Source organism: Dama dama, chromosome 17 (assembly GCF_033118175.1).
Source record: "Dama dama isolate Ldn47 chromosome 17, ASM3311817v1, whole genome shotgun sequence".
NCBI lineage: Eukaryota > Metazoa > Chordata > Mammalia > Artiodactyla > Cervidae > Dama > Dama dama.
In genome coordinates this window covers 19,405,023-19,430,987 of record NC_083697.1, presented here as the reverse complement: position 1 = coordinate 19,430,987, position 25,965 = coordinate 19,405,023, and the positions used below count along the sequence as shown (strand labels likewise).

General features: G+C 39.4%; 1 protein-coding gene across 3 annotated transcripts in view; it reads left to right on the top strand.

Annotated features, from left to right (window-relative positions):
- Positions 1–25,965, top strand: part of ANK2 (ankyrin 2) — a 346,470-nt gene that overhangs the window by 301,589 nt on the left and 18,916 nt on the right. For all 3 annotated transcript variants that reach the window (XM_061164158.1, XM_061164159.1, XM_061164160.1), the window contains 9 exons: positions 148–244; positions 2,967–3,195; positions 4,022–4,147; positions 6,308–6,430; positions 9,005–9,037; positions 10,952–10,973; positions 13,890–20,219; positions 21,761–21,835; positions 24,279–24,410. In XM_061164158.1, coding sequence (XP_061020141.1) covers positions 148–244; positions 2,967–3,195; positions 4,022–4,147; positions 6,308–6,430; positions 9,005–9,037; positions 10,952–10,973; positions 13,890–20,219; positions 21,761–21,835; positions 24,279–24,410 — 7,167 coding nt within the window. The remainder of the gene's footprint in view (positions 1–147; positions 245–2,966; positions 3,196–4,021; positions 4,148–6,307; positions 6,431–9,004; positions 9,038–10,951; positions 10,974–13,889; positions 20,220–21,760; positions 21,836–24,278; positions 24,411–25,965) is intronic.

Genomic DNA, 25,965 nt, shown 5'->3' with positions numbered 1-25,965 from the left:
CATGTAGTTTTCAGTCATTTTGTTTCCAGGGTGTCATCTTGAAGAGTGAATGAACGTAGCCAGAAGCCAGAACCACAAAGCCTTTATTTTATAACACAGAGTTTGGAGTTCTGCCTAATTTTTTTTTCAACAATCATGTTATTTCAGGTGGAACCACCCCTGCTCAGTGGGAAGATATTACAGGAACTACGCCATTAACATTTGTCAATGAATGTGTTTCCTTTACAACCAATGTGTCTGCCAGGTATGGTTATTACTGCACAGAAAAACCATTGAAATTGTGTGCCCAAATGTCTTTTGTTTTGCTTTGTTTCATAGATTCTTTAAAAGTAAATTTTTTTTGTTTGGTTTTAAATATGGCCTGCATTTACTTTCATGTCTTAAACCAGACTCGCCAGTAAATGTAATAGTGATAATGCATTAATGAAGTATGAAGTACAGCCATTCAGATTAAAATCTAAAGAAAATAAGTTATTGCCAGCTATTACTGTATGACCCAGACTCTGGTTTTAGCAGCCACAGCTAATTTTTCCAGTCCTGAAGGACTTAGGAATGATGGGTTTCCTGCTGTCAACAAAGCAGCCTGAACTGGTTTTTTTCAAACATAATGATAACCAAACCACAGAGCTTGTTAAGGTTTGCTTACACAGTTTAGAGTTTTCGGTGACTCTTATGCATCACAGCATATTTACATATTATCCTTTTTGTGTCACCTATCTTTCAAAAGCTTAAGTTGTCTAGTTTTATTGCATGTGTGTACACCAACTCAGCTTATTAGTTCTCACTTGCTTGATCTTTAATGGATTGCCAAGTGTTTTCCTATTTGTTTAATTTGATTACTGTAAAATCTTGTGACTTAAGAAGAGCAAGAGGCAATATGTCCATTTGAAAGGTGAGAAAGCTGAAGTTGAGAGTGGTTAGCTTACATTCTTATTCAGGGAGTAAAACGATAGATGCATATGGATAACAGTGCGCAGCAACAGCTGGGTGTGGTGACGCTTTGTAGTCTGAGCCACCCAGAGGGCTCAACTCTGAGTCTCTGGTCCTGTGCGTCTGTGTGCCCTGCCGCTCACTCATCTCCACTCTGATGCCAGGAAACGACAAGTTCTGAATGGAAAGGTACAAAAGAGTTACTGAAAAAATTCAAAAAAGGGTGTTCACATCAGAGTGGTCAGAGAGAAGGTAGCCCATGAGATAGAAACCTAACAGGCAGGTAAAAGTGGAAAAGAAGGTAACATGAGCCAAGATGCAGATGGGCGTTGGAGGCTGGCAGCAACAGAGTCTATAATTCAGAAATAATGCCGGAATGTTGGCTAACATTATTTACAGCAGGCCTTATAGGAGAGACAAAGAAATCAGGAGTTATTACATTATTATAGGAATAATATAATTCTTTCAGACAGTCGAAGAAGCAGTGAATCAAGTATAGTTGAGTCAGTATAAAGAGGAAGGAGGTAATACTGAGTGCCTGCCAAGAACCAGGAGCTATGCTGCCTTCAACGCTTTACAGTAAATGAAAGAAGCCAGACCCAAAAGGACAAATATTGCATGTCTTCACATAAATGAGGTACCTAGGGTAGGCAAGTTCATACAGACAAAGTTTAACAGTTTACCAGGGACTGAGGTGAACGGTAAAGTTCGAAGTTATCATCTAATGGGTATAGTGTCTCTGTTTGGGATGATGAAAAATTTCTGGAAATGGAGAGTGGCTGTGGTCATGCAGTATTTCATTTATTTATTTTTTTCATGCAGTATTTTAAATGTACTTAATGCCAGTGAATTGAGCACTTAAGAATGGTTAAGATGACAAATTTTATATGATCATTAGTGCACACAGCCCATTTCTTGGAGTTGAGGCTGCCAATTAAATTATATTTTATCCCAATTAAAAAGTAGAAGAAGAGAGATGGATCAGGAACTTAAAGGAAAGAAAAACTAAGAAGATAAGGAAATTTCCAAACGTTTAAAGATTATGAGCAATGAGTCTGGAACGAGGGATCAGTGATGGAGGAAGGTTTCAAAGTGAGAGGACGTGGAATAAATCTTTGATGTGTATAAAGAGCAAATTGAGAAAATGTGCATCTGATGGTTACTGCTTTTTCTGTGAAGTTACCTTTCTGAAGGCCTGAGGGGTGTCGTAAAGGTTTAGCAACATTACTATAATGTATAAAATGATATCTGAGAAAAAATTTACCAAAATATGTCACAGATTTGACTGAGGCTAGAAATCATAAATTATTCACAAAGCCAATGATTTCTTCTATGGGTTATATTAAGCAATATTTAGGAGTTCTGACGCAAAAGCAGATTTTTTAAAATAGGTTGGTTGATCCAACCTTGGTGACTATGAGTCCTTTGGAAAAGAATGATGAGATGAAGAAACATTAGGTGGTTTTTGTTGAAAAGAGTTTTAGGAACTGAAATGAAGAACAGCAGGGCCGATCAAAGAAAATAGAAGCTCATCCAGCAAGATATTGGCATAATACCAGGGTGCACCACAAAAGGATTCTAGACCCTGAAGATGTATTTCAGAAGACTGATTACTCAGACTTCCCAGGGAAGAAAGTCACACAGTGTTTAATATTTGACCTTGAACCCCTGGTGCCTCCTTGTCTCTCCCTCCTCCTCATCGGTCCTCCTCCATGTCCTCCCTTCCCTGTCTTTCTCTCCCTTTGTTTTTGCTTTCTCTCATTATCTCCCTCTCTTGCTTCTCACTTTTTCCAAGAGGCATGTAATTAATGATTACTCCGATTGTATTGAAGGAACTGATTTCTCACGTAACTATCCTTTCTCACAGTTGTGGAGTCCATGGATACAGAGGACCGCCCGTATTCTGCCTTTTTGTAAAATGAGCCTGAGCATCTGGGGATCGTGATATCTGTGGAGTTCCAAGAACCAATCCTCCATGGATACTGAGGGATGACTGTAATTAAATTTCAGATAACTGACTTTCTTTTATTTTATAGGTTCTGGCTGATCGATTGTCGACAAATTCAGGAATCTGTTACCTTTGCATCACAAGTGTATAGAGAAATTATCTGTGTACCATACATGGCCAAATTTGTAGTGTTTGCCAAATCACATGACCCCATTGAAGCCAGGTTGAGGTGTTTCTGCATGACTGATGATAAAGTGGATAAGACCCTGGAACAACAAGAAAACTTTTCTGAGGTGGCCAGAAGCAGGGATGTGGAGGTACTGTGTTTGAAAAACCAATTTATGTTAGTATGTTGTTTATACCTCTTTTAATATACTTAAAATAGTATTTAATAAATGTTATTCAGTCGCTCAGTCGTGTCCAACGCATTGCAATCCCATGAACTATAGCTGTCCAGGTTCCTCTGCCCATGGGATCTTCCAGGCAAGATTACTGGAGTGGGTAGCCATTTCCTCTTCCAAGGGATCTTCCCAACCCAGGGACTGAACCTGCATCTCCTGCTTTGGCCGATGAGTTCTTAATGCTGAGCCACCAGGGAAGCCCATCTAATAAATAATGCCATCAAAAACAGACCAGTCAACATCTTGATCAGTTAGAAGGCCAGTGTCTAAAATGTGCCATTTTTAGCCAGTTTGGACCCATTCATTAGGGATAAAAGGACTCTTTTAAAGATTATTAAGGGAAAAATTATACATTATTAATAAACATTAAAATTCTTAAAATGTACATACAATAATCTTTAAACTCTGACTGACATTTTGTCTTATCTCTGACAAGCATGTACCAGCACTCCCTCTTATTAGTAACAGAAATCTTCAAATGCACGGGGGCATTTAATCTTACTATACTCAGGTCTAACCCTGTACTGTGTTATTTTCCCAAATCAATATGTCTTTAAATCATAAATTTATATTTGTTTTTGACATCACAATAAATTGGGTTACTTGAATTCAATATCAAAGGTCCACACTGATGGAAAATTAAGAAATAAGAAAAAGTAGTGTAACAAAGCCCTGGATATTGTTCCAGTAATGTAATAATTTCAGCTATTGTATTCTTTTTGTTTTTCTCTATTTTCATCAGGTCCTAGAAGGAAAACCCATCTATGTTGATTGTTTTGGCAACCTGGTGCCATTAACCAAGAGTGGCCAACATCATATATTCAGTTTTTTTGCCTTCAAAGAAAACAGACTTCCTCTCTTTGTCAAGGTAATATATACATAGAATTTGGTGATGCATTTTATTCAGCATCAAGTAAGGCTTTGACTTCCTTTGGTAGAAGAGAATATTTGCTTTTTAATCATTTCTAATGATTTTTTTAAAAAATATTTCTATAAAATTTTAAACTCCTAAAAACTATTTTTTAAAATTTCAAATTCAACCTTGATTTTTAGTTATAGGCTAAGAATGAGGGACACATTGCCCACTGATTAATTAGGAAAACTGGTCATTCTTTTCCAAGTTTTAAGAGAAGCCTGTCTTTATTTTTTTGACTATTATTTCTTTTAAATATTTGTGCTTAAATTTTTTTTTAATATATGAACTTCACAAATGTGAAGACTAGAAAGAGTTCTTAGTGATAAATTTTTGTTGTAAAAGCTCTTAAAAGACCCAGTTAATTTATCAAGAGATTATCCCAGATAGAGCAATAGACTGGATATACTTTCATAAATTCATTCAACAAACATTTGTGGAGACACTTCAATGTACCATGAATTTGTTGTCCCTGTTTAGGAATATTAATCTGGGTTAGGAATTTGTCAGTAACATATGCAAGTTGCATTTCAGATACCAGTTCTGAAGAGAACAAAAATGAGTATGAGGGAGAGATTCATGAAATAAAAGAAAATAATAATTCTATTTAAGTTTTAATGTCTGTTTTCTCAAGATCTCTACTGAAGGCCTTCATTGTGCCATTTCTGGTTCAGTGGCTTGCCTGATTAAAGATAGGTTCTTCTAAGGGGTAATGGATCCATTTACCATAAACAGCTATGTAATTATGCTAATATTTGATATTGTTAGTGGGCAAAAGTTATCCTATAGACACCAAATAAAAAAATAGGAAAATGACTTAAACATTTCTCTAAAGAAGTTGCACAAATGGCCAATAAGCACATGAAAAGATGTTTAGCAGCATAGAAATTCAAATTCAAACCACTATGAGATACCACTCAGTAACTCATTAGGATGGATATTATCAAAAACACAACAAAACAAAAAAAATAGCAAATACTGGTGAGGATATGGAGAAATGGGGACCCTGATGCATTGCTGGAAGGAATGTAAAATGGTGTAGCGATTCCATACTGTGGAAAATAGTATGACAGTTCCTCAAAAAGTTAAAACATAGAATTAGCATATCATCCAGCAATTCCCCCAAAATTAAAAACAGGGACTCAACCAGTTACTTGCAATGTTCATAGCAGCATTATTCCCAATAGTCAAAAAGTGAAAATATTCCAAATATCCATCGACAGATGAATGGATATACAAAATGTGATATATGCATAACATGTAATATTATTCAGCCTTAAAATGAGTAAAATTAGCCAGACACCAAGAGACAAATATTATATGTTCCCTCTTATATAGAGTCGCCAACTAGTCAGAAAATAGATTAGTGGTTACCAGGGTATGGAGGAAGGAAGGAATGGAAAATTATTGTTTTATGGAAACAGTTTCAGTCTGTGAAGGTGAAAACATTCTGAAGATGAATGGTTGTAATGATTGTACAACAATGTGTATGTACTTAATGCTACTAAACTATACATGTAAAAATGGTTAAAATGATGTTTTATGTACAATTTAACACAACTTTTAAAAAATGAAATTCTGGTATATATTACAATATGATTGAATCTTGATGGTATTATGCAACCTGAAATAACAGATACAAACGAACAAAGATTGTATAACTGTCTATACAAGGTACCTAGAACAAGCAAATTTATAGGGACAAAAAGTTAAGTAGAGGCTACTGGGTGCTGGAGGGAGAGGAGAATGGGGAGTTATTGCTTAATGGTAAAACGTTGCTGTTTGGGATGATGGGAAATTTTGCACAGTAGTGATAAGCACATAACTTTGCAAATGAGCTTCATGCCACTGAGTTGTATGCATAACAGTGGTAAGAATATAAGTGGAAATGGTCAGTTTTATGTTATGTATACTTTACCACAATTTTTAAAAAGCTGAATGATTTTTTTAATCATTCTAAATGATAATAGGAAAGGGGAAAAGGAACACTTCCAAATCATCACTTAGCGTTAGCAAGTGAATTTTACTTTTCTCTGGTTCTTTTGAGTGTTGTCTCACTAAAGTAAACAGTGTATGTCACATGTGAGTGAAGCATGTATGCCTTTCTTGTTTAAGGTACGTGATACAACTCAGGAACCTTGCGGACGACTATCATTTATGAAAGAGCCAAAATCTACGAGAGGCCTGGTGCACCAAGCTATTTGCAACTTAAACATCACCCTGCCAGTTTATACAAAGGTATTATAATCTGCTATAGTGCAATTCAGGCTGTAGAGGATTTGATTTTCAAATCCTTTAGAATAGATACCAGTAAAGACACTGAATGCAACCGTGTATAATAGTCATTTTTGATACCCTGTCCAATTTGTGATTTTCCTTTTAAGTAAGGGAAAAAGTAGCTCTGCCTCATTTTGCATTAAATTCACTTTGATGGAAGAGTTTCTATAAGTATGTATTGGATATGTAAGAGAAAATTTCGATCTAAGATGTAACCCTTTGGACTGATTTTGAACATAAAATAATTCACTTTGCCTTCCTTATTGTTTTTATGTGCCCTCCTGGCACCATGCTAGTAGTGCTTTCAGCCCCGCCAAAACATTATCAGTTTATTCATTTCTGTTTACTACCAGTTCATAGGTGGACTATGTATTATGAAATTCAGAGCAACTTCAGGATATTTTACCTTGTTGCTAAAATAATTATGTATTCGTTTTGTAACCTATACTGTTTGGGGAGCATCAAATTCATTTTTCAACTATTTTAACATGATTAGTATACAAAATACTCACATGTTATAGGAATAGATTTGAAACATTGTTGAAAGGAAAATTAATACTTGACCCAAATCTACTAGAGGTTTTTCTTTCTATTCAAACCTCTCCTCTTTACAGAATTCCTTGATTATTCTGATCAAATCAAAGAAGACAAGAGAATGGATTAAATGTTGGGAAAAGCTTTTTTTATTTTTTGAAAAATTTTGACCAGTATTCCTTTTTAATGGAAAGCTCCCATGTGGCAATTTATAGAAGGTTATAGCAAGTTGTCAGAGTTTATTTTAGAGGTTGAGACGTGGGATACTGGCAGGTGAGACTTGGAGGAGAGGTGAAAAGTGAAAGTGAAAGTCACTCAGTCTTGTCTGACTCTTTGCGACCCCATGGACTGTACAGTCCATGGAATTCTGCAGGCCAGAATACTGAAGTGGGTAGCCTTTCCCTTCTCCAGGGGATCTTCCCAACCCAGGGATAGAACCCAGGTCTCCCTCATTGCAGGCGGATTCTTTATCTGCTGAGCCACAAGGGAAGCCCAGGAGGAGAGGTAGAAACATTTAAAAGGCTAAATCTTAACTCCACAAAACAGAACATTTTCTGTTTATTTTCTTTCGCCATTTTTCATGATTAATTATTCTTACAAATTAGAAATTGTTCACATAGAGAAAACCATGTAGCATCATATTTAACACTAAATTCTTATTTAATGATGAAAAATGAAATTAAATACCAGAATCTGCATATGTAAATTTACATGTTATTACAAGAATTAGAATACAGAAGTAGGCATATGCACACAAATAACTATTATCTAACAGCATTCCAATGGTAAAGAATGTACTTTGGGGGTTGTGGTGCTGGTCACTTTTGAATCACTGAAGCAGAAAGCCAGATAAGAACCACAGAGAAATATGTAAATTCTGGGGCAATCCATCTGAGTGATGTGCAGAGATGAATGAGCTTTGTCTCTGATTCAAATGAGCTTTCAGTATGCTATAAAAGAAAGCATTTAGTTCATTATTTCTTCTTGTATCTAAGTCAAGATATATCAGGCACAGTTATTAATTCAATGATGGTCCAGGACAGCTCTCCAATTAGTAACTAAAACAAAAAGAAAAAATTGACAAACATGGTAGAGTTTAGATATAGGTTAGAACAGAGTAGCTCTTTATTACAAGAGAACCCCTAAGTATTGCCTGTGTATTGAAAATATCTTCACTGCATGTTCCTTTGTGGCTTTTACCGTGTTTAACCAATATCTGTAATGGCTGAGATATTCAGTTCAGCCAGTTCAGTCTCTCAGTCATGTCCAACTCTTTGCGACCCCATGGACTGCAGCACACCAGGCTTCCCTGTCCATCACCAACTCCCAGAGCTTACTCAAACTCATGTCCATTGGGTTGGTGATGCCATCCAACCATCTCATCCTCTGTCATCCCCTTCTCCTCCTGCCTTCAATCTTTCCCAGCATCAGGGTCTTTTCCAATGAGTCCGTTCTTCGCATCAGGTGGCCAAAGTATTGGAGTTTCAGCTTCAGCATCAGTCCTTCCGATGAATATTCAGGATTGATTTCCTTTAGGATGGACTGGTTGGATCTCCTTGCTGTCCAAGGACTCTCAAGAGTCTTCTCCAACAACACAGTTCAAAAGCATCAAGATATTATGCTGAGATATTATCATCACCATTTCTGTAGACATATGCCATCAAATCCATGAAATGTCACACTTTGTAGCTGCTGGTAACCTACATCTGAAATGAGTACATTTATAATATTAGTTCTTTTGCCTAATGGATTAGTATATTTATAATTTTGGTTCTTTCTTTTGTCTCTTGAATCTACAGATGTTTGCATTTAAATCAATCTTCTTTAATTTTTGTGCTTGTCTTCTGTAAACTGTTAGTAAGAAAACATATGCAAATGCTAACCGTATGCTTGCCTGTTGATGTTTGTTGTCAGGGTATTTAGTCTTGTCTTTTCTTCTAAATACTCTCTTACTCTTCCTGCTCTCTTTCTCCATCTTGCATGGCATCTTGGGGTGGCCAGGAATCAGAGTCAGATCAAGAACAGGAGGAAGAGGTAATTATATGGCATCGTCGCTTGTTAATGGCTGTGTCATTGCTATAACCACTGATAAGAGCACATGATTAACAGAGAAGGGTTATACAGTTGTTTTTAGTAATTGAAGGGTCACGATTTTACTTAACCTCCTTGAGCCTGTTTTCTCATGTTATGGACTGATTTCATAGGACAGTAAAACTTCTCTATAAATTATTACCTATCTGTGCAGTAATACAGATTTCTCTACCAACTACTGAAAACTAAACCACAAACTCAGTGGTTCTCAAAAGGTTGGTCAGGAGATGCTGGGAGGAGAAAACTATTTCCTTAGTACTGAGTCATCATTTGCCTTTTAGCCCCCATATCCTCACAAGCTGCACAGAAGTGTTCCAGAGGCTGAGTTGCATATGATGACATTATCACCCTGACACTATGGAATGTGTGCTTGTTTACACTTGGGTTCTTGTATTTTCTCAGCTTTCATTTGTAATGCAGATAGATATTTATATATGTTAAACATAAGCAAAAATTCTTCAGACTCCCCAGTATTTTTTTAGGAGTATAAAGGGAGTCTCAAGAACAAAAAGTTTGAGAACCACTGAAATCAAAAGGAGCATATAGTTCATCCCTTTTACTATACTAATATTGTAATGCAGAACTCTACTAATAATTAGCACTTCCTTTAAGGTAAACATTTTATTAAGTATTCCACATACCCCATCAATAGTGATCTCACAGTCATGCTAAAAGATGTATGTTGTCATACCATAGGTGCTATATGACAGATGAAAAAAATGAGTCTTAGAGAGGTTACCTTGAATAAATAGCCATTTGAATTATACCTGCTTTGATAGTCAAAGAAGGTATGTGTTTGTTTTCCTAATAAAGATCTGAAACTGCCTAAGCATTATAGAAATGAAAGAAATTATTGAAAAAGTTCTTATACTTAGTTAACATATTGCTTCATATCTCTAAGACAGACAAATGGAACTGTTATTTGTTTCACATAAATGTTTTCAAATATATCAGTTTTCTTTTTTAATGTTATTCTGATGGATTTGAAATACAAAGCTATGAAGAAAAACATAATAAATACCCTTGTGCTCACTAGCTTAAAATTTAAGGCCTTTATCAGTTCAGAGACTACCCATCAATTCCCTTCTTTATTCATACCAGCCGTGGAGCAGGATGAGAGGGGTGATTATAGACTCATTGTCCTACCATGTATGGCCAGATGCACAATAAACTTACAAGACTGAAGCCATTCTTACCTTCAGGTTACAGTCACTCTTTGTCTCACATATTCAATTTCCCTTCTGTAGTTGATGACTCGATCCCCAGGCTGGTCAAAATGGTACCTACATACTTTGTTGAAAGAGCAACAAAATTATGAAACCAGCTTTGCTATTATATCCAAATGAGTTTTTCTATTAGGCTTACGATTTTCCTGTTGAATATTTTCAGGAACTATTCAGTGCAATAGATCTAGTTTGTGTTACTTTGGGGATTTGGAATTCTGTCTTGCAACTAATAATGAAACTGTTTCTATAGAACATATCACCCTGGCATGTTCTTTGCTTTTTCTCAACTAAATTGACACTTACTATTTTATTCCTACTTAACTTTTTTTTTTCCTGGCCCTTTTCCCTAATGCATATTTTTAACATCAAACACCTCTAAGTCATATCTTCCCAAAGAAACATGTTGGAAAGGACTTTGTACCCATAGTGTCTAGAGAGCAGATTTATTTTTTCCAAAGTTAGGATAAGAATCAAAGACACTCTTGGGAAGAACTGTAGCAAATTACTCTGACCTTCCTATAACTTATGGTGTCTCCCATGCTTATAATTATGGTAGAGTTTATTGTGTAAATCGGGGATGTGGGACACAACACTATTTGTAACCATTCAATTTATGTATCTTTTCTTTCAGATCGATATGACATCAGAAAAAAGTAAGATTTCAAATAAAACTGAGTTTGTTTGAAAGCTGGCTACAATAAAGAAAAGCATGAATTAAGATGCAAGCTAGTTGCCATTACTAACCACTATAATAATTATATTTTTATATTATCCTTATTAATCATTAATATATTTTTGGAAAAGCAGCTTGGCCAGTTAAATTATGAATATATCTAATTTGTGAGCAAATTATCAGTAAAATGCAATGATTATTCATCTAAGCATTCACTTTCTTTTGGATCCCTGTTAACCCTGCTTTTTGCTGTTATGCTTGTTTAGAAACTCACCCTAACGTTTTTGTCCATTTGTTAGCATAACATTGTCATCTCATTTTTTTAAGCTCTGATGTGACAGTATCACTTTTAATATCAAGCAACCCTGACATCAGTAGAGAGCTCATTACTTATATAGGCCACACCTGCAAAAGTGATACTGTCTTAATAGTTCTCAGCTAAAGCTAATGCGCCCCTCACCCCCCCACCCCTTGCACCTCTTACTGTGGTGAAGTGTAACTGACTTCTCTAGGGCTGAGGTCTAACAGACTTTTGTAAAAGTGTTCTGAAAAAGTAAGAACCAGGAAAAGCAAAAATGAAAACCTCCTGGATGAAATTACTAATCTTAACAGTATGTCATAAGTCTATATAATAGGGCTAATTTTAAATAATGATGCAAAGCCTAAACATAATATAGTACAGAAAGAACTGGTTTTTATAGACATTGAAAGAGCTATGTTAGAGCTCATTTTAGGTTTGTAACATTCAGTTCAATTTTCAGTTTGTTGGCTTGTTTCTGATGACTACGTTCTTGTGTGGAAGAAGTTGAGTTTTTCAGGATTCTTTCTTACTCTTATGCCCCAAATGCTTTAGGAAAAAAATCTGATTTTTAATGTTTATTCATCTTAAGATTTATTTTGATTCACTGTATTTCACAGTGCTATTCACTAAAGGAGAAAACTTAGAAGTATGTTTAATATGGTCTTTAGGCCCAATGCAGTACTCTTTGGACTTTCCCCTGCTTTCTTGAAGTCCTACCTAGCACAGTGTAATTTACTGTGTAAGTTTTTTAAATAATTAGTTGAGTCTCCTTACCCTCTTAAATATGAGGGTTAAGATCATGATGTAAGATACAAGCTAGTTGCCATTATTAACCACTATTACTCCCCACTATAAATCATTGTTTAGGACTAGCATATTTAAAATTCTGGATGTTTTCATTGTTTTATATCTGAACAAATCTGTATTAATATAAGTTAAATATATCCTTATATGCGCATTTCACAGAGTATATCTCAACAAATATTGATTCTCTCAAGAGAAGGCACTATGTTTATAAAAAATTTTACATTATTATTGCTTTCATTAATTCCTTTTTATAAAGAGATTTTATTATTCCACTTTTTTCTTTGGTACTAATATGTTTATTTAAATGACCCTTTATTCCTTAGATACAAGCTTATAGGAATTAAAAATTCATCCATCTGGCTCAATCATTAAAAAAAAAAAAGGTTACTCTATTGATATAGTGCCATTAATCCTCCTGAATGAATCACAAGGTATTGTGACTGTTTAAAAATTTTCAAATATAGGCTTACATTTGGCTTCCCTTTGAGGGGGCTACACTATGCAGCATGTGGGATCTTAGTTCCCCGACCAGGGATCAAATGTTTATCCCCTGTAGTGGAAGCTCTTAACCACTGAACTGCCAGGGAAGTCCCATGTTTGGTTTTCTTTTAGTGTAAAAACAATCCTAAAATAATCTTCATCCAGGTATGAAATAATCTCCAAAGAAGGGCTCTGTTGAAAGGACTTTTTGAACTAAGGTCTTTTCATGAGTAAATCCTAAAAGAGTTTGAGTTTTCCTCCTTACTTTAATGGATGCAGGTACCCACTACCCATGCCTCAGACATACTGCATTGAGCATCTTGTGTATGGACTTTTAGGCAAATAAATATGCTTCACCATAGTAACGTTTTCCACATTTGTTCTAATTTCTCACCATCCTCCTGCCCGTGCATTTCAGCAAGGCTGCCTCTCCCACCAGTTTTAGTCCACCTTTGCTTTGCATGGAAATAACTTGGCTTACATAAACTGTGCGTGTGTCCCGTGTGACTGTCTCTGATTTGGGTTGCCATGCATCACATTTTAACTCTGGACTCACATATAAGTTTGATCACAATCGTTTTTGTTGTTTTTCTCTCCTTTCCTTTCTTTCCCTCCTTGGTCTGTCCATTACGTGTCTAAGCAAGGAGGTTGCTCCAAGGAAAGGACCATGCCTCTCAGCACAAGACTGTTTGTTTCATTGTTAGGTGTGAATTTCCCTTAGATGAAATGCCGGTTTGCAGCTGATTCAGATAAATTTTATATAGTCATTGTATATTGGCAGAACTAAACATGCTGCGTTCCAGATTTTTCTATGATTAAATAATGTATATTACAGCATTAGGAAGTATTCTGAGTTTGCTACTACTGGCTTTCTCCTAGAGGAAATCAACTATCTGCGATTTCTAATGCTTTTTTCCTTTTTTTCCCATATTCATTTTTTTTCGACATTGATCTGTAACATCTGAACAATCTTGAGATATCTGTGTAATTTCACTGCGTTCGTTCTTTGTTTTGTGATTGTGTGTGTCTTGATTATTTGTTAAAGCTTTGTTATATGTGTGGATGTGCTACAAGTGAGAAAATTAAGCAAGTTATTTCCTGCTCATTTTTCCTTTTCAGTTTTTTTTTCCGTTAGCCTTGCTTTGCTTTTGTATCCTGAGACCTTGTGGATCCACCATTCCCAGCCCATTTTGTTGTCCCTCCCGCCACGACAGGAAAAGACACTGTGTCGTTTCAGTCCTGATTACATTTGCCAATATCTTTTTTGATTTCCATTTTACTTTCGATGTTTTTCCATTCACATCAAAGATGATGAGACAGAATCTACAGAAACATCTGTCCTGAAAAGTCACCTCGTTAATGAAGTTCCTGTCCTGGCAAGTCCGGACTTGCTCTCTGAAGTTTCTGAGATGAAACAAGATTTGATCAAAATGACCGCCATCTTGACCACAGATGGATCTGATAGGGCAGGTTCCATCAAAGTGAAGGAGCTGGTGAAGGCTGCCGAGGAAGAGCCAGGGGAGCCTTTTGAAATTGTTGAAAGAGTTAAAGAGGACTTAGAGAAGGTGAACGAAATCCTGAGAAGCGGAACCTGCACAGGAGATGAAGGCAGTGTGCCGAGGTCTCAGCCAGAGAGAGAGTTAGTGGAAGAGGAGTGGGTCATTGTCAGTGAGGAGGAGATAGAGGAGGCTAAGCGGAAAGCATCTTCAGAGATCACCGAATACCCATGTGTAGAGGTTAGACTAGAGAGAGAGACCAAAGCAGAAGTAGAGAAAGACTCAACGGGGCTAGTGAACTACCTTACTGAGGATCTAAATTCCTACGTGCCTCCTCACGAAGAGCAGCCCCAGAGGGAGCGAGGTATGGTGGGGGAGAAGCGTGAGGCTCAGGGTCCCCGCAGGCGCTCAGAAAGCGAAGGCAAAGATGCACCCTCAGAGGAGACGCAGAGTACCCAGAAACAGCCCAAACCAAGCCTGGGGATAAAGAAGCCGGTGAGAAGGAAATTAAAGGAGAAACAGAAGCAGAAAGAGGATGGTTCACCAGCTAGTGCAGAAAAAACAGAAGTTAAAAAAGGTAGTTCAGAAGAGTCATTAGATGAAGACACAGGCTCAGCCCCCGAGCCTCTTCCCGCCGTCAAAGCTACGTCACCTTTGATCGAGGAAACGCCCATTGGTTCCATAAAGGACAAGGTGAAGGCCCTTCAGAAACGAGTGGAAGATGAGCAGAAAGGTCGAAGCAAGCTGCCTGTCAGAGTCAAAGGCAAAGAGGATGTGCCAAAAAAGATAACCCAAAGGACACATTTGGCTGCATCCCCCTCTCTGAAGTCAGAGAGGCACGCGCCAGCATCCGCCGCCTCTAGAACAGAGAAACACACTTCTCTTTCCTCCCCTGCCAAAACAGAAAGGCACCCTCCGCTATCACCGTCGGGTAAGAACGAGAAGCACTCACCCGTGTCACCCTCCGCGAAGACGGAAAGGCACTCACCGGTGTCACCCTCCGCGAAGACGGAAAGGCACTCACCCGTGTCATCCTCAAGTAAAACCGACAAACCCTCACCCGTGTCACCCTCGACCAAAACTGAAAGACACCCCCCGGTGTCCTCTTCTGCAAAAACAGAAAGACACCCACCTGTTTCGCCGTCAGGTAAGACAGACAAACGCCCCCCTGGATCTCCCTCTGGGAGAATCGAGAAACATCCGCCAGTATCTCCTGGCAGAACAGAGAAACGCTTGCCGGTGTCACCCGCGGGAAGGATGGAAAAGCATTCTCCTGTCTCAAGCTCCGGGAAGACTGAGAAGCACCTGCCAGTGTCACCTTCTGGGAAAACAGACAAACAACCACCTGTCTCCCCCACCTCAAAAACAGAAAGAATCGAGGAGACCATGTCTGTTCGGGAGCTGATGAAAGCTTTCCAGTCAGGTCAGGACCCATCGAAACATAAGACCGGACTCTTTGAGCACAAATCTGCAAAACAAAAACAGCCACAAGAAAAAGGCAGAGGTCGGCTGGAAAAGGAAAAGGGACCGACAGTAACCCCAAGAGAAACGCAGAAAATGGAGAGTCAGACAATCAAACGAGGCCAGAGGTTCCTGGTCACAGGACTCTCAGAGCCCAGAAGAGCAGTCCGTGCTTCCTCCACAGGGTTTAAGAGAGAAGATGGGGCTGGAGAAAAGGAGAAATCTCTCAACCACAGAACACCCGAACCTGTTCAGCCAGTGCCTGAAGAAGAAAGCCATAAAGATAGCGAAGTCCCCAAAGAAAAGCTGGCTGACGACCAGGGAGACATGGATCTCCAGATCAGCCCAGACCGGAAAACCTCCACTGACTTTTCTGACGTCATTAAGCAAGAACTGGAAGACAATGATAAATACCAGCAGTTCCGTATGAGTGAGGAGCCTGAGAAGGCACAGCTTCACTTAGACCAAGTGCTCACTAGTCCTTTCAACACAACATTTCCACTAGATTACATGAAAGATGAGTTCCTCCCAGCCCTGTCTTTGCAGAGTGGCGCTTTACATGGCAGTTCTGAGAGCCTGAAGCCTGAAGGGGTGGCCGATTCTCCGTGTGGCAGCCTGATGGAAGGGACCCCTCAGATTAGTTCAGAGGAAAGCTATAAGCATGAGGGCCTAGCCGAGACCCCCGAGACAAGCCCAGAGAGCCTTGCCTTCTCGCCAAAGAAAAGTGAGGAGCAGATTGGGGAAACACGTGAAGCTACCGAGTTAGAACCACCACCAGAAAGTCATTCCGAAAAAGGACATCCCTCAACCAAAGATGTTGCCGACGGTTCTGAAGGGCAAGGTGCTGCAGTCACCGAGGCCGCAGAGTCCTCTGCTGAGTGTCAGCTGACAGAGGCCACCCCAGACCCTTCCAAAGACATGTGCCCCCCACAAGAAGGTGACAGCCTTGGTGGTCAAAGTGTATCATTAGCAAAAGAAACACCTGAAGGGCTGACTGAGGTAGTGACCTGTGACGAAGGTCCACTTGCACACATTAGTCCAGCCTATGAGACGCAAACTGATACCAAAGCTCAGGAATCCACAGCCACCAAGCCCTCAGAGGAGGCAGAGGCCTCGCAGTTGTCCGAGGCTGCTGTAAAGGCAGGCTCAGGGACTGAATCAAAGCCCCAGGCAGCCATTAGAAGTCCCCAAGGGTTAGAACTTGCACTCCCTAGCCGCGAGAGTGAGGTTTTCAGCCCCGGGGCTGATGAATCCTTCGCTGTGAGCCACAAAGACTCCCTGGAGGCCAGCCCTGTGCTGGAAGATAACTCCTCACACAAAACTCCCGATTCTCTGGAACCGAGTCCTCTGAAGGAATCCCCTTGCCGTGACTCTCTTGAAAGCAGCCCTGTTGAACCAAAGATGAAGGCTGGAATCCTCCCAAGTCACTTTCCTCTTCCTTCAGCTGCTGCCAAGACCGAGCTCTTCACGGAAGTGGCCTCTGTGCGGTCCCGGCTCCTCCGAGACCCCGACGGCAGTGCCGAGGATGACAGCCTCGAGCAGACGTCACTCATGGAGAGCTCGGGCAAGAGCCCCCTTTCCCCAGACACCCCCAGCTCTGAAGAAGTTAGCTATGAGGTCACGCCCAAAACCACAGACACAGGCACCCCAAAACCGGCTGTGATTCCTGAATGTGCGGAGGAGGACGACTCAGAAAATGGGGAGAAAAAGAGGTTCACGCCGGAAGAGGAAATGTTTAAAATGGTGACCAAAGTCAAAACGTTTGATGAACTTGAGCAAGAGGCAAAGCAGAAAAGGGACTACAAAAGGGAACCCAAGCAGGAGGAATCTTCTTCATCCTCTGATGCAGATGTCGACTGTTCAGCAGACACGGATGAACCAAAACACACAGAAAGTGTGGAGGATGAAAGTGATGCTCCTGTGGTAGTGACAACAGAGGGCAGGAAGACTTCTTCCTCCTCAGAAAGTGAACCTGAGTTGACACAGCTGAAGAAAGGTGCTGACTCAGGCCTCTTGGCAGAGCCAGTTATTCGTGTGCAGCCTCCTTCCCCACTTCCATCCAGCATAGACTCAAATTCCAGTCCTGAAGAAATACAATTCCAGCCTATCGTTTCCAAACAATACACTTTTAAGATGAATGAAGATGCTCAGGAAGATTCAGATAAATCAGAAGAAAAAGATGATAAATCTTGCTTACCTGAAGACAGTCATGCTCCTGCCACTGATGGGCCAGAGATATCTTATGATGATCTGAATGGAGATACTTATCAACCAAAACTTTGTGATAGCCTTGGGTGTGAGATTGGGAGTTCTAGCAACTCAGCCGTTCCTGTCTCTTCGGGTCTCCGCAGTTCCCCTAGTGATGATGTCAGTGAGCAGCTAGTTATCCATAAGGAATCACTAGCTCTCCAAGACACTGGTGTGAAAGACCTAGAAGAGGAGCTTGATATTCCTGGAGTCGAATCTCCACAAGCAGATCCCCCCAGTGAAAGCTCTTCATCTTTCTCCTCTTTACCTCTCTGTCCAGCATCTGAAGCAAAAGGATTAGATGAAGACATGGTCTCTACAGCTTCTGCTACAGAAATGGAGGTCACAAAAACTGACCAAGCTTTTGAGAGCTTACCAGAGGACTGTTCCACTCAAGATTCACTCATTACTACTCAAACTGATAGATCATCCTTGGATGTTCCAGTGTCAGACCTAACAGAGACTGATGAAATCTATGATCCTCAAATCATAAGCCCTTATGAAAATGTTCCTTCTCAATCTTTTTTCTCTGGTGAAGAAAGCAAAACCCAAACAGATACAAGACACACAAGTTTTCATTCTTCTGAAGAGTATTCTGTTAGCATCACATCCTCTGTTGAAGCGGTAGTAGAGACAAGCTCCTCTGATGAAACTGTTTCAAGTAAAGAATCTAATTTTGAAGATCAGGTCTTGGAAGTAGAATCCAAACAAGAGAGTACCTTGCAGGAAACACAGTCAGATGGAGCCTCCTCGTCTATGGAGCCAACTGCACCAAAAACATCAACAGTTGTTGGTGAACAAATAAGCAAAGTCATCATCACAAAAACTGATGTGGATTCTGATTCCTGGAGTGAAATTCGTGAGGATGACGAAGCCTTTGAGGCTCGGGTGAAAGAGGAAGAACAGAAGATATTTGGTTTGATGGTAGACAGACAATCGCAGGGTACCACCCCTGACACCACTCCTGCTAGGACCCCAACTGAAGAGGGGACCCCAACCAGTGAGCAAAATCCATTTCTCTTTCAGGAAGGAAAATTGTTTGAGATGACCCGAAGTGGTGCCATTGATATGACCAAAAGGTCCTATGCTGATGAAAGCTTTCACTTTTTCCAAATTGGGCAAGAATCCAGGGAAGAGACTCTCTCACAAGACATGAAAGAAGGGGGCACAGGTTCTGAGCCCCCACAGGCGGAAACATCAGCTGAGTCATTAACACTCTCAGAATCAAAAGAAACAGTGGACGATGAAGCAGAGTTACTCCCAGATGACCTGAGTGAGGAGGTAGAAGAAATACACACTTCAGATACCCCACTTAGCTCCCAAATAGACATTTCAGCCTCCATAGAAACATCCATGAAAGAGGCTCCTTCTACAGGGCTTGAGGACCTACCCACCAGGCACATGGGTGATTCCATTCCTCTGTCCAGTGTGAAGCAGCCAACTTGCCCTGACTTCCCTGAACAAGTTGTACACGTTCAGTTAGATTTTCCCACAGTCACTAGGTCTGTATATTCAGATCGAGGTGATGATTCTCCCGATTCCTCCCCAGAGGAACAGAAATCAGTCATTGAAATCCCTACTGCACCCATGGAGAATGTGCCTTCTACTGAGAGCAAATCCAAAACCCCTGTAAGGACTATCCCCACTTCAACCTCAATACCTCCATCGGCAGAATATGAGAGTTCCCTTTCTGAAGATTCGCTACCCAGCCTGGATGAGGAAGGTAAAGAAGATGAAGCAAAACCACCCAGCCTGGATGAGGAAGGTAAAGAAGATGAAGCAAAACCAAAGTCTAAAATCCCCGTGAAAGCACCTGCCCAAAGAGTGGAGCAGCAACCTTCACATCTAGACTCACCTCTGAAGAAGACAGATGGTCCCCAGGGACAGGACTTGACAAGCAGCACACCAGATGATAGAAGCAAATCTGAATCCGATGCCAGTTTGGACGTGAAGACCAAATGTCCAGTAAAAATGAGAAGTTATATTGAGACAGAAATAGAAAGCACAGGTGAGGAAGAGGAGCTTGAGTTAGAATCAGAGGAAGGGGTCACAAGACCAAAGATATTTGCATCCCGATTGCCAGTAAAGAGCAAAAGCACCACATCTTCCTGCAGGGGGCCCACAAGCCCCACAAAAGACAATAAGGAGCATTTCTTTGATCTTTACAGGAACTCCATAGAATTCTTTGAGGAGATTAGTGATGAAGCTTCCAAGTTAGTGGATAGACTTACACAGTCAGAAAGGGAGCAAGATTTAGTTTCAGATGATGAAAGTAGTAGTGCCCTGGAAGTTTCAGTAATTGAAAATCTGCCACCTGTTGAGACCGAGAACTCAATTCCCGAGGACATCTTTGACACAAGGCCCATTTGGGATGAGTCCATTGAGACTCTGATTGAACGCATCCCTGATGAAAATGGCCATGACAATGCTGAAGGTATTTGCCAGCTGCTGAGATTCCCTGTGCTACGCATGTCATAAATGTGATATAGCTTTTTTTGTCTGTTTTATTTGGTGATTTGTGTCTCATTTCCTTTAAGCTTTCTGTAGTGGTTACTATGTTTGTGTAAACCCTTTGTGTTTTGTGCTTTCTCTGTATACTCTTGTCCGTGGAAACAATCTCAAGATTGAGTAACGAGAATGCTTATGGAAAACATAAACATGATCGGCAGGCAACCAGGATCTTGCCTTTTCTCTAGCTGCTGCACGTGAGGCCATGCAAGTTTTGAGTTTTGTTGTTCTGACTTTCCAGGCTTAGCCTCAAATTAAGCACATGGATTTATTTGGTTTGGTTTTGTTATTATGAGGATTCATCGCTTTCTCTTCTTACCTTTGTGTACTTTGAAATAATTAGTACTTCGCAATTTTATGATCATTACAAAGCCGTTTGCACAAGAAGATTTCACATATCATGAAATATTAATTGTTGTGGATTTGTTTTTGATTTAGAAAGGTTGGATTTCAGATACCAATGGTAAATACTTTAAGCAATCATAAGGTAAAAGCATGCTTTTCATTTATGCGACAGATGAATAGAGAATGGACTCTGATTAAATGCAGCAGACAACGAAAACTCAAACTTTGCATGATTTAAGTTGACTGTGAGGGGATTATGACCCTTTGAATTATGAAAAAAGGAAACCATAGATGGCTTTGAGAAGAAGCCTCTTGTCTTCCAATATCTCTACAATAAAGACTATTATTCTTAAATTTGGATTATAAAAAATGTCATGATACCATGACCTAAAATGCTGCCCATCAATTAATGGAAGTTAAAAATAAAAGGCAAAATTGTTGTCTGTGGGAGTATTATCTGAGTTTACCTAGTAGTAAGCAGACAGAAACTTTGCCCAAAAGACATATATACATACTAATATAATATACACATACAACTATGTACATTTTATTCTTCCTTCTTCCAAGGTCACCAGGACCAAGAAAAACATTGTTTCTGGCCATACAGGAAAAAACCGGGATGGTCTGATCAACCCGTGATCTAGGTCTCTTTTGAACCTTGGATGTGATTTTTTGCTATGTGACTCGGAAGTCATCTCATACTACCACAGGCAATAATAGGAGGTCCTAACCAATTACTCCACTTCTCCATTCCATTTATGATTTTTCTGCTGTTTGATGAGCAAGATGAGTATCTTAGGGTGGGCAGTATCCTCTCAGACAATTTAAGAGGAAAGTCGTAAGATTACTAGAAATCAGTAACTTATGCAATATGTCCAATGACTAGTCTTGATTAAAGAGATATGGAAGCAGATGGTTTTCATGATTTTTATTAAATGTATTCCCCCATTCCATTCCAGAAATCAGGCAAACACACAATTTAATATGATTTAAAATGTAATAGTTAACTTGTGATGTAATCAAATATTTGGACAATTGACTATCTTTCTTTGGATGATCAGTATTGTGGTTCCTCTCCTGTCATGGACAACTTTTGGCCATTCTGTTTTTGACCTTCTGTAGATCAACAGGATGAGCAGGAACGGATTGAGGAAAGGCTGGCATATATTGCAGATCACCTTGGCTTCAGCTGGACAGGTAAAATGCATATGACCCATTTCTTCAACAAAACCTGCTTGGTTTGAGTGACATAGTTTGCATCAGCTAAGTGTCATTAACAATGAGAAAGGTCTTTTTTTTTCCCCCTTGAGGAAGACCACACAGAATAGTGTAAACAGTGATAAACTGTGAACTCAAAAATCCAGGGTCTGCATCAACTCACTGTGTGAACCAGGGCCAGCCTCTTATTGTCTCTGGGATTTTGAATAATAGAACATTAGACTGAGAACAAAACAACTCCCACAACCCTCCTTTGGATATCTAAATTTTGGAGAGATTACTGTGTTTCAAAACCATTGTTAGACGCAGTTGTCATAGAATTTAATTTGAAATTCAACCAGGGTTTCTTGTTTTAGATACGTTGTATCAGATATTTTCATTGTGAACAGTACTAAACTTAACTTCAAATGGAAGTTAAAATACATATGAATGAGATGTTCACTAATTTTCTGAGAAATAGGAATGTTTCTGTTTAGAAATTATATGTTAAATAATTTTTTGATGCAAACTGAATTCTAAAGTCAATGTGGTTTATTTACAAATCAGGATTTAAAAGGTATACACTTTCATCTTTCCTATGATATAACATACTATAGCAATATTGTCAGAATTTTTTTCTGGTCTGACTTTTATGTCATTTGTGACTACTTAACTGAAACAGTTTTAAGGGCTTCCCTGGTGGTTCAGATAGTAAAGAATCCACCTGCAATGTGGGAGACCTGGATTTGATCCCTAGGTTGGGAAGATATCCTGGAGAAGGAAATGGCTACCCACTCCAGTATTCTGGCCTGGAGAATTCCATGGGCAGAGGAGACTGACAGACTATGTAATTAAAACATTATAAAGTTAATATTAAGCTCCTTTAGTTTCTTAAAGATTTGGTATGAAGTCGTAATACTCTTAACAAAGATAATTGATAATGTAGAAAAAATGACTGAAATAGTTTAAAGTAATTTAATAATACTGATCATATTTATTTAATTGAGGAATTTAGAGGAAGGGAGGATCTCAAAATATCCCTAGTTGACTTATTAAATAGGTAGCATTCCAAATTATTTATTTTGCCTTTTAAGTATGCATGTATATGTATGTTAAATGCAATATCTATTATAGCTGGTGAAAATTCAAACCTTAAAATCATATGGAATGGTATAAAATGCAAAGTAAATAAGTCCCTCACACTTACCTACATCTTACCTTCGAGCTCCATTCCTCAAGGGTAACTGCTAACACTTTCTCGTGTATTCAGACAAAATCTGCAGTGCTCACATCTATGCCTATTATTTAAAAAATAAGCTGTGTAATTAGCAGTATTTCTCATAAATAATCCATCAGTGTAGAAATATCTATGTAATTCTTTTAAATAAATGTTTAATCCCACTGTATAGGAGGCCATTTTATCAGTGACCTTTGTTGATGGATACCTAGGTAGTTTCTTGTTGGTGGCAGTAAATATCTCTGAGCACTGGTAGTTCTGTGGCTGTGTCTGTAGGGCATGGGCCGGCTTCTCTGGTGGCTCAGAGGTAAAGAGTCCATTTGCTAATGCAGGAGATACAAGAAGTGTGGGTTTGATCCCCAGGCCGGGAAGATCCCTTGGAAAAGAAGTGGCAGCCCACTCCAGTACTCTTGCCTGGAGAACTCCATGGGCAGAGAAGTCCTGGGGCTGCACAGAGTCAGACACGCCTGAGCATTCACACGCTGTGGGGCATGCCCCTAAAAGGGGAGCTGCTGGGTAAAGGGTGTGTATGCTTCTAATTTTGAGAGGTGTTAGCAAGTTACCCTCAAAGAGGACACCTCATTTACACACACACACACCCGCCTCGATACATTAGCATCCATGTAGAATGTTAATGGTATAGACTTTCAGTAAGAACTTTGTGGCTTCTTCCCGAGGTCACTTAGTGCTTCCGACACCTTTTATTCATATGACATAGTGTTATAAAAAAGAGTTTATCCAGCCACCATAATATAACTGCAACCAATATTTATCCAAGTACTCAGAAACAGGATTTATAGTATTTGAAAATTACCTAATTATGATTAAAAGTGAGACATGGTCCCTTCTACTGTTTTCACTTATTTATTTTCCATTATCTTGGTTAAGAGTATAAGCCAGTATTAATGGTCTCTTCTCAATTTTGGAATTAAATGGGCCTGAATTTACATGTTTTATAATCATTGTTTCAAACTTACTTTTTCCACTAGGACAGTGATCAATTCTAAACCCACTTGTAAGGAAAATATCCAGGATTAGTGCTAGAGGAAGAAAGGCATATGAGAGTCTTTTCTAATAAGTAGGAAAACATAAATGAACTCTGTTACAGCAGTACAAAGAACACATCATTTGCAAAATCACAAGACAAGGTGTTGAGACTCAAACTTTGAAGTTAATGTGTTTACAAAGAAGTATTTTCTCTTCTAGAATTAGCAAGAGAACTGGACTTCACTGAAGAGCAAATTCATCAAATTCGAATTGAGAACCCTAACTCCCTCCAGGATCAGAGTCATGCACTATTGAAGTACTGGCTAGAAAGGGATGGGAAACATGCAACAGGTAGGTGGTGAGCTATAAATGAAAGGCAATAGGGTGAAGGCAGAACTAAGTCTTACTCAATACCTTTTATGCCGGGTGCCATCAATCTGAAGTGCTACTATAAGCAAATGAGAAGAAGCTATAGCATTTCTCAAATAACCATCTTGCATAAAACTTCTTGTACTGTGTTTCTGTGAACAGCATTAAGTGGTGAAAAGTGATTCTAGCACTGGTTGCTAACAGGAATGTTATTAAGATCCTTAAGTTTTCTAAATATTAACAGCAAACACTTGCTTTATTAGTCTCTGTCTTATTGATGGTACGTTACATTCAGTTCCTGCTTCCTTTACTCCTAAATAACTAAAATGGGGGGAAAATGTCAAGTGGATATTCTGACCACATCAAATAAAATGGGAAGTAACCGTAACTGCTTCTTTTCCTTCAGCTGGTCTAAATTTGCTACTTCCTTTAATATCTCTTTGAAGACCTACCTAGAAACTTCCAGCCCACATTAATTTTTCCTTCTTTTACCATTTTTCTAGACAGGATTGCCAGAAAATAAAAATAGAGAGCACCCAGTTAAATTTAAATTTCAGGTAGTCAACAAATGCTTTTTCTAGTATGAGCATCAGTTCAGTTCAATCACTCAGTCTTGTCCGACTCTTTGCGACCCCATGAACCCCAGCACGCCAGGCCTCCCTGTCCATCACCAACTCCTGGAGTCCTCCCAAACTCATGTCCATCGAGTTGGTGATGCCATCCAACCATCTCATCCCCTGCCGTCCCCTTCTCCTCCTGCCCCCAATCCCTCCCAGCATCAGGATCTTTTCCAATCAGTCAACTCTTCACATCAGGTGGCCACAGTATTGGAGTTTCAGCCTCAGCATCAGTCCTTCCAATGAACACCCAAGACTGATCTCCTTTAGGAAGGACTGGTTGGGTCTCCTTGCAGTCCAAGGGACTCCCAAGAGTCTTCTCCAACACCACAGTTCAAAAGCATCAATTCTTCAGCTCTCAGCTTTCTTTATAGTCCAACTCTCACATCCATACATGACCACTGGAAAAACCATAGCCTTGACCAAACGGACCTTTGTGGGCAAAGTAATGTCTCTGCTTTTTAATATGCTGTCTAGGTTGGTCATATCTTTCCTTCCAAGGAGTAAGCGTCTTTTAATTTCATTGCTGCAATCACCATCTGCAGTGATTTTGGAGCCCAGAAAAATAAAGTCAGCCACTGTTTCCACTGTTTCCCCATCTATCTGCCATGAAGTGATGGGACCAGATATCATGATCTTAGTTTTCTGAATGTTGAGCTTTAAGCCAACTTTTTCACTCTCCTCTTTCACTTTCATCAAGAGGCTCTTTAGTTCTTCACTTTCTGCCATGAGGGTGGTGTCATCTGCATATCTGAGGTTATTGATATTTCTCCCAGCAATCATGATTCCAGCTTGTACTTCCTCCAGCCCAGCATTTCTCATGATGTACTCTGCATATAAGTTAAATAAGCAGGGTGACAATATACAGCCTTGACGTGCTCCTTTCCCGATTTGGAACCAGTCTGTTGTTCCATGTCCAG